Raw genomic sequence first — 12262 nt, 5'->3', positions numbered from 1 at the left:
CAAGAGTTTTAAAATTCCCAAGTGATAGAGGCCTTCCCCCTAACCTCATTATACTTTTAATAAAGAATAGATTTGTATTGATTCTACTTTTTGGAATTTATTGGGGTTGTCTTTGTGGCTCAATATAGTAAATTGTCAATGTTCCAGGCTTCTTAAAAGGAAAGCATATGTATATTCTGCTTTCAAGGTATATAAACTTACCTATATGTCATTCACTTCTACCTTGTAAATTATATTATTTAACTCTTGTTTCATTATTTATCTTTTATCTGTTAGCATGAAAGAGGTTAATTAGATATTTTGAAAATCTCTTTCTATATATAGCTCTTACATAGCTTGAAATCTTTTCTTTTTTTTTTTTAATGTTTATTTTATTTTTTAGAGACAGAGCATGAGCAGGGGAGGGGCAGAGAGAGAGGGAGACAGATAATCCGAAGTAGGCTCCAGGCTCTGAGCTGTCAGCACAGAGCCTGATGCGGGGCTCGAACCCACAAACTGTGAGATCATGCCCTGAGCCCAAGTCGAACACCTAACTGACTTAGCCACCCAGGCTCCCCTTGAAATCTTTGTTTTAGAAGTATTGATGCTACTTGGGGGTGAATTGATATTTATATTGGTTATTTATTTTTTTTTATGAATTACACAACTTAACATCAAACTGCTTTTCTTTGACTCATTTAATTCTTCTTGGCCTGAATTCAACCTTATTTGATATTAATGTCTTGACTCCTGGTTTGTTTTCATTTGCATTTTCCTACCTTTTATTTTCTGTGTTTCTGAATAACTTTATATGTGTCTCTTGTGTACAGCATAGGATTGGAGTTTGTTTTGCACTCCAATCTTTTAATAATGGAGTTTGGCCCATCTACATTGGGCTATATACTGTCTTAGTTATAACATTTTAGGTTCTGTACTTTGTGTCTAACAATAATATACCTTGTGTTTAATAACTCTTTATATGGATTCTTTATTCTGTATGTGTGCATTTCTTATAATGTTTAGAAACATTAGGAAAGCATTTCATTGTTTTTCTACTTCATACCTTCAAGAGTTTACATAATACTCTTTTTTTTTCATAATACTCTTAATACTTTTTTTAAGGCAGTGTCTGTTAATTTCCTAATATGAACAACAATGAAGTTATATTTCTGCCTCTTTCCCTCGTATTTTTCTACTATTTTTATAGAAACTTATTAATCTTAAAATATATAGATTTTTATAAGTTGATCTGAATCTTTAAATGATAGATATCATCTGACCTTCAAATAATAAAATGAGGAAATTTGAATCTTACCATTTTTTAGCTGTCTTTTTGTCTTGCATAGTCAAGGTACACAATATACACATTTTGTTTTAGCATCTTAATCTCTCTATTTCTTCTTTATTTAGTCCTTTAAAGGGATTAGGTACTCACCCCTAACTAGGCCTTTACTAATAATGATTTTTTCCAGTTATCTCTTACTGGGATGAGGTTCATCCTTTAGTTTCAAGAAGGGTTCATAACAAATATGTGTGCCAATTTTATACTTGAATGACAGCTTGATTGACTCTAATTTCTTTGAGTCACAGTTTCTTCCCTGGGAGTTTCAGGGAAGTCTAAGGTCAGTGTGTATTTTACTCCTTACCAGTGAGTTGATAATTTTTTCCACTAATGCAGTTTTTAAAATTTATCACATGAACAAAACAATCTGTGATTAAGTAAGTCTATGATTCTGGGATAAACACAACTGAGTGTCCTGTATGCAGGACTTGGTATACATATACTTGGATGTAATATAAAACATTCTATAGTCTCTAAGAAAAGGATATATTAAAAGTATTTCCCCATCAACTATTTTTAGCAAAAACATTATCACAGGACTAGTGTCTTGAGTAATAAACTTTTAGAAGTACATTCTGTGTTTTCCGGAAGTCAGTGAATTAACAGGGATATTAGTTACCATTGAATCATCATCCACTCTTTTGTTGTACCCTATTTCTTTTATCATGTTTTTCTTTTTTTACTCAACATACTTTTAAGTGTATACTAAACTGTGATTAACCATACTCATGATGTTGCAAGGCAGATCTCTAGAACTTTTTCATCTTGAGTGACTGAAACCTGTACTCATTCAACAGCAATTTCCCATTTCCCCATACCTTTAGCTTCTGGAAACAGCCATTCTACTTTCTGTTTCTGTGGGTTTTACTATTTTACCTCATATAAGTGGAATCATGCAGGAATTGTCCTTCTGTGACTGACCTATTTCACTTCACGCTGTGCCTTCAAGGTTCACTCATGTTGTGCATAAAGACAGGATCATGGCTGGATGATAATCCATTGCATGTGTATACCACATATTATTTATTCATTCATTTTTTGATGGATGTTTATGTTGTTTCTACCTCTTGGCTATGGTAAATAATGCTGCAGTGAACATGGGAGTGCAAAGATCTCTTCAAGATCCCAATTTTAATCCTATCATTATATTATGCAAGTACTTCCAGAGGGATCTCAGAAAGCACTCTATAATGAAATGCATTAATATTTTTGTGTTGGAAAATATTAATTCATACTAAGTGGACTAAAAAAGTCTATAATTAGACACATACCATTCTAGGTCAGATTTTGCTGCCAAAATGAGTTCAAGTCAGGTCAGGTTTTGCCATTGAGTAGGTTTTGAAAAAAACTTACCATTTTCAGGGCTTCTTTGTATTTTGGAATTGCAATAAGTATTTTGAGGATCTGTACACCCATTGGATATTTTTTCCTTATCCTTTTGGAAGGTTTACTGCTTTGGTGCTTGGCTCTGAAATGAGAAGATAATATTTAACAGTAATGAGGAAACAGAAAGCCATTGTAGTGCCAGATGTTTGAGGCTGAAAAATCATACAAGCACTAAAAATATATAGAGGAAGCGTTTTTGAATTTTAAAAGCTTATTATTGAAAAGAGGCATATAGTTTTTTTTGTTGTTGTTGTTCTTCTACAGAAAAATAAACCTGTGGATTTCGCAGTTAATCCGCAAGCAGATAGAACATGTCAGTTCTCTGACCACCGTCTGATGGAATCCATTAAACTGGGGGATTCCAAAGTGTATGAATTTCTTAGGGTACTTGCTCTTTGCCACACCGTCATGTCGGAGGAAAATAGTGCAGGTAAGTACAAAGTGTGTTTCAGTGGTGAACCTTGTTTACAAGTTTGATTTCTTTCTGCTGCCAGTGATTGAGTAAAAATTACCACCCAAGTAATTTCAGTTTAAAAGTGAAATATATAGACTGTCGACTGTATATATGTATGTCATATATATGTGTGTATACATGTTTTCTCTCTCTATTCTTTATTTTTGTTTTCTTTGTTGGGATTACGTTCAAGCCTTAGTTGCGTCCTTGGTATGCTGGGCTAACCCATTCCCCCAGTTTTAATTGCTGTGAGGATTCATATTGTTACATTTATGACTTAAACTGATCTTTATATTTCTGAAGGCAGTGATTAATTATATTTTTTATCTGAGGATATCACGGTGCCTTTAAGTACGTTTATTTTACCTTTGCCTTTGAGTTTATTTCATGTCCTGAACTATTTTAATAGCAATCTGCTTTTATTTTTTTTTTTTTATTTTTTTTTTTAAGGGCTTGATTCTTTCCTTCCTTATTTATTTTTTATTTATATATGAAATTTATTGTCAAATTGGTTTCCATACAACACCCAGTGCTCATCCCAAAAGGTGCCCTCCTCAATACCCATCACCCACCCTCTCCTCCCTCCCACCCCCCATCAACCCTTAGTTTGTTCTCAGTTCTCAACAGTCTCTTATGCTTTGGCTCTCTCCCACTCTAACCTCTTTTTTTTTTTTTTTTTTTTTCCTTCCCCTCCCCCATGGGTTCCTGTTAAGTTTCTCAGGATCCACATAAGAGTGAAACCATATGGTATCTGTCTTTCTCTGTATGGCTCATTTCACTTAGCATCACACTCTCCAGTTCCATCCACGTTGCTACAAAAGGCCATATTTCATTTTTTCTCATTGCCACGTAGTATTCCATTGTGTATATAAACCACAATTTCTTTATCCATTCATCAGTTGATGGACATTTCGGCTCTTTCCATAATTTGGCTATTGTTGAGAGTGCTACTATGAACATTGGGGTACAAGTGCCCCTATGCATCAGTACTCCTGTGTCCCTTGGATAAATTCCTAGCAGTGCTATTGCTGGGTCATAGGGTAGGTCTATTTTTAATTTTCTGAGGAACCTCCACACTGCTTTCCAGAGCGGCTGCACCAATTTGCATTCCCACCAACAGTGCAAGAGGGTTCCCATTTCTCCACATCCTCTCCAGCATCTATAGTCTCCTGATTTGTTCATGTTGGCCACTCTGACTGGCGTGAGGTGATACCTGAGTGTGGTTTTGATTTGTATTTCCCTGATAAGGAGTGACGCTGAACATCTTTTCATGTGCCTGTTGGCCATCCGGATGTCTTCTTTAGAGAAGTGTCTATTCATGTTTTCTGCCCATTTCTTCACTGGGTTATTTGCTTTTCGGGTGTGGAGTTTGGTGAGCTCTTTATAGATTTTGGATACTAGCCCTTTGTCCGATATGTCATTTGCAAATATCTTTTCCCATTCCGTTGGTTGCCTTTTAGTTTTGTTGGTTGTTTCCTTTGCTGTGCAGAAGCTTTTGATCTTCATAAGGTCCCAGTAATTCACTTTTGCTTTTAATTCCCTTGCCTTTGGGGATGTGTCGAGTAAGAGATTGCTACGGCTGAGGTCAGAGAGGTCTTTTCCTGCTTTCTCCTCTAAGGTTTGGATGGTTTCCTGTCTCACATTCAGGTCCTTTATCCATTTTGAGTTTATTTTTGTGAATGGTGTGAGAAAGTGGTCTAGTTTCAACCTTCTGCATGTTGCTGTCCAGTTCTCCCAGCACCATTTGTTAAAGAGACTGTCTTTTTTCCATTAGATGTTCTTTCCTGCTTTGTCAAAGATGAGTTGGCCATACGTTTGTGGGTCTAGTTCTGGGGTTTCTATTCTATTCCATTGGTCTATGTGTCTGTTTTTGTGCCAATACCATGCTGTCTTGATGATGACAGCTTTGTAGTAGAGGCTAAAGTCTGGGATTGTGATGCCTCCTGCTTTGGTCTTCTTCTTCAAAATTACTTTGGCTATTCGGGGCCTTTTGTGGTTCCATATGAATTTTAGGATTGCTTGTTCTAGTTTCGAGAAGAATGCTGGTGCAATTTTGATTGGGATTGCATTGAATGTGTAGATAGCTTTGGGTAGTATTGACATTTTGACAATATTTATTCTTCCAATCCATGAGCAGGGAATGTCTTTCCATTTCTTTAAATCTTCTTCAATTACCTTCATAAGCTTTCTATAGTTTTCAGCATACAGATCCTTTACATCTTTGGTTAGATTTATTCCTAGGTATTTTATGCTTCTTGGCGCAATTGTGAATGGGATCAGTTTCTTTATTTGTCTTTCTGTTGCTTCATTGTTAGTGTATAAGAATGCAACTGATTTCTGTACATTGATTTTGTATCCTGCAACTTTGCTGAATTCATGTATCAGTTCTAGCAGACTTTTGGTGGAGTCTATCGGATTTTCCACGTATAATATCATGTCATCTGCAAAAAGCGAAAGCTTGACTTCATCTTTGCCAATTTTGATGCCTTTGATTTCCTTTTGCTGTCTGATTGCTGATGCTAGAACTTCCAGCACTATGTTAAACAACAGCGGTGAGAGTGGGCATCCCTGTCGTGTTCCTGATCTCAGGGAAAAAGCTCTCAGTTTTTCCCCATTGAGGATGATGTTAGCTGTGGGCTTTTCATAAATAGCTTTTATGATCTTTAAGTATGTTCCTTCTATCCCGACTTTCTCAAGCGTTTTTATTAAGAAAGGGTGCTGGATTTTGTCAAAGGCCTTTTCTGCATCGATTGACAGGATCATACGGTTCTTCTCTTTTTTTTTGTTAATGTGATGTATCACGTTGATTGATTTGCGAATGTTGAACCAGCCCTGCATCCCAGGAATGAATCCCACTTGATCATGGTGAATAATTCTTTTTATATGCCGTTGAATTCGATTTGCTAGTATCTTATTGAGAATTTTTGCATCCATATTCATCAGGGATATTGGCCTGTAGTTCTCTTTTTTTACTGGGTTTCTGTCTGGTTTAGGAATCAAAGTAATACTGGCTTCATAGAATGAGTCCGGAAGTTTTCCTTCCCTTTCTATTTCTTGGAATAGCTTGAGAAGGATAGGTATTATCTCTGCTTTAAACGTCTGGTAAAACTCCCCTGGGAAGCCATCTGGTCCTGGACTCTTATTTGTTGGGAGATTTTTGATAACCGATTCAATTTCTTCGCTGGTTATGGGTCTGTTCAAGCTTTCTATTTCCTCCTGATTGAGTTTTGGAAGAGTGTGGGTGTTCAGGAATTTGTCCATTTCTTCCAGGTTGTCCAATTTGTTGGCATATAATTTTTCATAGTATTCCCTGATAATTGTTTGTATCTCTGAGGGATTGGTTGTAATAATTCCATTTTCATTCATGATTTTATCTATTTGGGTCATCTCCCTTTTCTTTTTGAGAAGCCTGGCTAGAGGTTTGTCAATTTTGTTTATTTTTTCAAAAAACCAACTCTTGGTTTCGTTGATCTGCTCTACAGTTTTTTTTAGATTCTATATTGTTTATTTCTGCTCTGATCTTTATTATTTCTCTTCTTCTGCTGGGTTTAGGCTGCCTTTGCTGTTCTGCTTCTATTTCCTTTAGGTGTGCTGTTAGATTTTGTATTTGGGATTTTTCTTGTTTCTTGAGATAGGCCTGGATTGCAATGTATTTTCCTCTCAGGACTGCCTTCGCTGCGTCCCAAAGCGTTTGGATTGTTGTATTTTCATTTTCGTTTGTTTCCATATATTTTTTAATTTCTTCTCTAATTGCCTGGTTGACCCACTCATTCGTTAGTAGGGTGTTCTTTAACCTCCATGCTTTTGGAGGTTTTCCAGACTTTTTTCTGTGGTTGATTTCAAGCTTCATAGCATTGTGGTCTGAAAGTATGCATGGTACGATTTCAATTCTTGTAAACTTATGAAGGGCTGTTTTGTGACCCAGTATATGATCTATCTTGGAGAATGTTCCATGTGCACTCGAGAAGAAAGTATATTCTGTTGCTTTGGGATGCAGAGTTCTAAATATATCTGTCAAGTCCATGTGATCCAATGTCTCATTCAGGGCCCTTGTTTCTTTATTGACCGTGTGTCTAGATGATCTATCCATTTCTGTAAGTGGGGTGTTAAAGTCCCCTGCAATTACCACATTCTTCTCAATAAGGTTGCTTATGTTTATGAGTAATTGTTTTATATATTTGGGCGCTCCGGTATTCGGCGCATAGACATTTATAATTGTTAGCTCTTCCTGATGGATAGACCCTGTCACTATTATATAATGTCCTTCTTCATCTCTTGTTACAGCCTTTAATTTAAAGTCTAGTTTGTCTGATAGAAGTATGGCTACTCCAGTTTCTTTTGGCTTCCAGTCGCATGATAAATAGTTCTCCATCCCCTCACTCTCAATCTAAAGGTGTCCTCAGGTCTAAAATGAGTCTCTTGTAGACAGCAAATAGATGGGTCTTGTTTTTTTATCCATTCTGATACCCTATGTCTTTTGGTTGGCGCATTTAATCCATTTACATTCAGTGTTATTATAGAAAGATATGGGTTTAGAGTCATTGTGATGTCTGTATGTTTTATGCTTGTAGTGATGTCTCTGGTACTTTGTCTCACAGGGTCCCCCTTAGGATCTCTTGGAGGGCTGGTTTAGTGGTGACAAATTCCTTCAGTTTTTGTTTGTTTGGGAAGACCTTTATCTCTCCTTCTATTCTAAATGACAGACTTGCTGGATAAAGGATTCTCGGCTGCATATTTTTTCTGTCTAGCACACTGAAAATCTCGTGCCAATTCTTTCTGGCCTGCCAAGTTTCAAAAGAGAGATCAGTCACGAGTCTTATAGGTCTCCCTTTATATGTGAGGGCACGTTTACCCCTTGCTGCTTTCAGAATTTTCTCTTTATCCTTGTATTTTGCCAGTTTCACTATGATATGTCGTGCAGAAGATCGATTCAAGTTACGTCTGAAGGGAGTTCTCTGTGCCTCTTGGATTTCAATGCCTTTTTCCTTCCCCAGTTCAGGGAAGTTCTCAGCTATTATTTCTTCAAGTACCCCTTCAGCACCTTTCCCTCTCTCTTCCTCCTCTGGGATACCTATTATGCGTATATTATTTCTTTTTAGTGTATCACTTAGTTCTCTAATTTTCCCCTCATACTCCTGGATTTTTTTATCTCTCTTTTTCTCAGCTTCCTCTTTTTCCATAACTTTATCTTCTAGTTCACCTATTCTCTCCTCTGCCTCTTCAATCCGAGCCGTGGTGGTTTCCATTTTGTTATGCATTTCGTTTAAAGCGTTTTTCAGCTCTCGTGACTGTTCCTTAGTCCCTTGATCTCTGTAGCAAGAGATTCTCTGCTGTCAGCTATACTGTTTTCAAGCCCAGCGATTAATTTTATGACTATTATTCTAAATTCACTTTCTGTTATATTATTTAAATCCTTTTTGATCAGCTCATTAGCTGTTGTTATTTCCTGGAGATTCTTCTGAGGGGAATTCTTCCGCTTGGTCATTTTGGATAGTCCCTGGCGTGGTGAGGACCTGCGGGGCACTTCCCCTGTGCTGTGGTGTATAACTGGAGTTGGTGGGTGGAGCCGCAGTCAGACCTGATGTCTGCCCCCAGCCCACTGCTGGGGCCACAGTCAGACTGGTGCGTGCCTTCTCTTCCCCTCTCCTAGGGGCGGGATTCACTGTGGGGTGGGGTGGCCTGTCTGGGCTACTTGCACACTGCCAGGCTTGTGATGCTGGGGATCTGGCGTCTTAGCTGGGGTGGGTAGGCAAGGTGCACAGGGGCAGGAGGGGCAGGCTTAGCTTGCTTCTCCTTAGGTGTTCCACTTCAGGAGGGGCCCTGTGGCAGCAGGAGGGAGTCAGATCCGCTGCCGGAGGTTTGGCTCCGCAGAAGCGCAGAGTTGGGTGTTTGCGCGGAGCGAGCAAGTTCCCTGGCAGGAACTGGTTCTCTTTGGGATTTTGGCTGGGGGATGGGCGGGGAAGATGGCGCTGGCGAGCGCCTTTGTTCCCCACCAAACTGAGCTCTGTCGTCAGAGGGCTCAGCAGCTCTCCTTCCCTTTGTCCTCCAGCCTTCCTGCTTTCTGAGCAGAGCTGTTAACTTATGACCTCCCAGATGCTAAGTCGCGCTTGCTGTCGGAACACAGTCCGTCAGGCCCCTCCGCTTTTTGCAAGCCAGACTCGGGGGCTCTGCTTGGCTGGCGAGCCGCCCCTCCGCCCCGGCTCCCTCCCGCCAGTCCGTGGAGCGCGCACCGCCTCGCCGCCCTTCCTACCCTCTTCCGTGGGCCTCTCGTCTGCGCTTGGCTCCGGCGACTCCGTTCTGCTAATCCTCTGGCGGTTTTCTGGGTTATTTAGGCAGGTGTAGGTGGAATCTAAGTGATCAGCAGGACGCGCGGTGAGCCCAGCGTCCTCCTACGCCGCCATCTTCCCTCTCTCTTCAATCTGCTTTTATTTTAATGTTACATACTTTTTTAGATCTCTTTAAAGATCTTAATTACTCTTGATTTGAAATTTTCTTTTGTTTCCTTTATGAGGTTTCATATTATAGAATGTTATTTTTTGAATTCTGTGTCTACCTTTAATGTTCTCAAACATTTGATAACTTTTGGTTGCCTGTTGGTGAATGTAGGTTCTGATTACTGTGGCCAGTCTCCCAATACCGTGTGGAAGAGGTAGAATGTATGGCTGGCCTTCTGGGTGTGGAGTTCCTCCTTCCAGGAATTCATATGGCATCTGGGGTTAACTGTCTTACTTTTTCAGATCTAGTGCTAGGAATCTGCCAATATGCTCACTTGAGAGAGAGTTGTACTTAAGGTCTGGCCTGGAAGAAAACATCACTCATCCGGGTTCTTTTCTTTCATTTTCTTTCTCTTATCCTTGTGGACTTCTGGAGTGATTCGGGCTCTTCTTAGTTTTGGTCTCCAGTTGCAGAACTCAAATCTTTGAGGTTTCCAGAAGCGGATTATGCACTTTGTGTAGCGTAACATGGGAAGGTTTTATTCTGGAGGCAATGGTCACTGAAGCCTGTTTACAGTAAGTTGGGAGATGGAGGAGCTCAGATGGGCTGGAGTGCTGAGTACACTTCCTCAACTAACTTTACTAATGATGCCCCTAAGAGCACTTCTCTTTTCATTTGTTAACTCTGACTTTGGAAACTCTTTTGGGGATTTCTCTTATTCTGTATTCATTTCCTTTTGCAAATGCTTTGTGCTGCATTTTTCTCTTCTTCATTGATCAAATCTACTTTTTATCTTGCAGACATTCCTCAAATTTCTAGTTTACTAACAGTATTCATTCTTATTTTCTAGTATGATTTACATTTTTTTCACAATGTGATATAATTAAATGCAGTAAAACACACGGATCTTAAGTGTTTTGTCTGATGAGGTTTGACAATTATATGTACCCATGTAACCTCCACCCCCAACAGGGTATAAATCTTTTCTACCACTCTAGAGAGATTACTCATATCACCCCAACAGGGTAAAAATATTTTCTATTACTCTAGAAAGATTACTCATATCCCTTTCCAGTCCATATTCCCAACCCCCTTGCTCAGCCAACCACTGCTGTGATTCCTATCATCAAAGATGAATTTTGCCTGTTTTTGTACTTCATAAAAATGGAATCATACAATTTGTATTCTTTTGTGTCTGACTTCTTTCATGCCATGTAATGATTTTGTTATTCATCCATGTTGATGTATCAGTAAATAGTTCATTCTTTTTTTTTTTTAAGTTTATTTATTTATTTTTGAGAGAGAGACAGAGAGACAGAGTGAGTGTGGGAGTGGGGGAGGTACAGAGAGAGGGAGACAAAGGATCCAAAGCAGGTTCCTTGCTGACAGCAGAGTCTGTTGTGGGGCTCAGACTCACAAACTGTGAGATCATGACCTCAGTTGAAGTCAGACACTTAACTGACTAAGCCATCCAAGCGCCCCAATAGTTCATTCTTTTATTGCTGAGTAATATTACATTATGTGAGTGTACCATAATTTTCTTTTCTAGTCCTCTGTTCATGGACATTTGGGTTGTTTCCAGCTTTGGGCTATTATGAATAAAGCTGCCATAAACATTTTTATGTCTTAAAAAAAACATTTAACTAATTTGTATTTGGTAAACACTTAGGTATGAAAATTGCCAGATCATAGTATAAGTATATGTTTAACTTTATAAGAACTGCCCAACCATTTTTTTCAAATGGTTGCATTATTTTACATTCCCACCATCAGTGTATGAGAGCTGTAGTACCTTTACATTCGAACCAACATTTAGTGTGGTCTTTCTTAAATTTTACCCATTCTTGTGGATATTGGCTAACATCCTGCTATATAAAGGTATTTTGAAGTAAAGAGAGGAAGATGTATATATCTTTAAATTACTTCTATCTCTTGCTTTAAGATATCAAATTCTAAGTGCAGGCTTATGTCACTGAGTAAGGGGGGATTATTTTGCTCTCCTTTTAAAGATTTATTTACAGTATAGATAGCTTAAATCCATGTATGTTAAAGTACCTTGGAAAACAAACTTTTTTTATATAAACATTAATTATGGAAAAGAATAGAACCAAATCTAACAAACTTAAAGTTTATAATTGTATAATTTATAGTTGAAGCTATTGTTTTTATTTCAAAGGTGTACTGTTTCATGGAGAAGTTGACATTCTCATTCCCTTCTCCAGGATGAAAATGCAGAGGCAGGAAAAGTGGAAAATACAAGTGTTTTAAGAGGATTTTTCTTCTATTTTAGTGTATGGCAATTCAAAAGATAAAAGTTTTAGAATTTTTTTTCTTACTGCCTCATTATATCAATCCTTTAAAATTTATTGAGGTTTGCTTTATGGTCTGGTATATGTTCAGTTTCAGTAAATGTTTCATGTGTGCTTGAAATGAATGTGTATTCTGTAGTTATTAGGCACTGAGTTCTAAATATATCCATTAGATAATGTTTGTTAATTGTATTGTTCAATTTTCTACCTCTCTTTGGATTATTTTGACTACTCAGTTACACAATTTTCACATATTTGCCTTAAAGTTTATTTTGGCTTATATGAATATAGTTATAGGTATTTTGCTTTTGTTAGTATTTGCATTATTTATCTTTTTTCCACTGTTTCCTGCCAATC

The 12262-nt window shown here is 38.0% G+C and overlaps 1 protein-coding gene across 6 annotated transcripts in view; it reads left to right on the top strand.

The window, feature by feature from the left end:
- ATP8B4 (ATPase phospholipid transporting 8B4 (putative)) overlaps positions 1-12262 on the top strand; it is a 285304-nt gene that overhangs the window by 192256 nt on the left and 80786 nt on the right. For all 6 annotated transcript variants that reach the window (XM_086710646.1, XM_086710645.1, XM_086710643.1 and 3 more), the window contains one exon: positions 2972-3137. In XM_086710646.1, the coding sequence (XP_086566772.1) occupies positions 2972-3137 (166 nt within the window). The remainder of the gene's footprint in view (positions 1-2971; positions 3138-12262) is intronic.

This window comes from Puma concolor, chromosome B3, assembly GCF_028749965.1.
Source record: "Puma concolor isolate L17-30 chromosome B3, mPumCon1.1.hap2, whole genome shotgun sequence".
In the NCBI taxonomy this organism is placed as follows: domain Eukaryota; kingdom Metazoa; phylum Chordata; class Mammalia; order Carnivora; family Felidae; genus Puma; species Puma concolor.
This window is presented reverse-complemented; position numbering and strand designations above follow the sequence as displayed.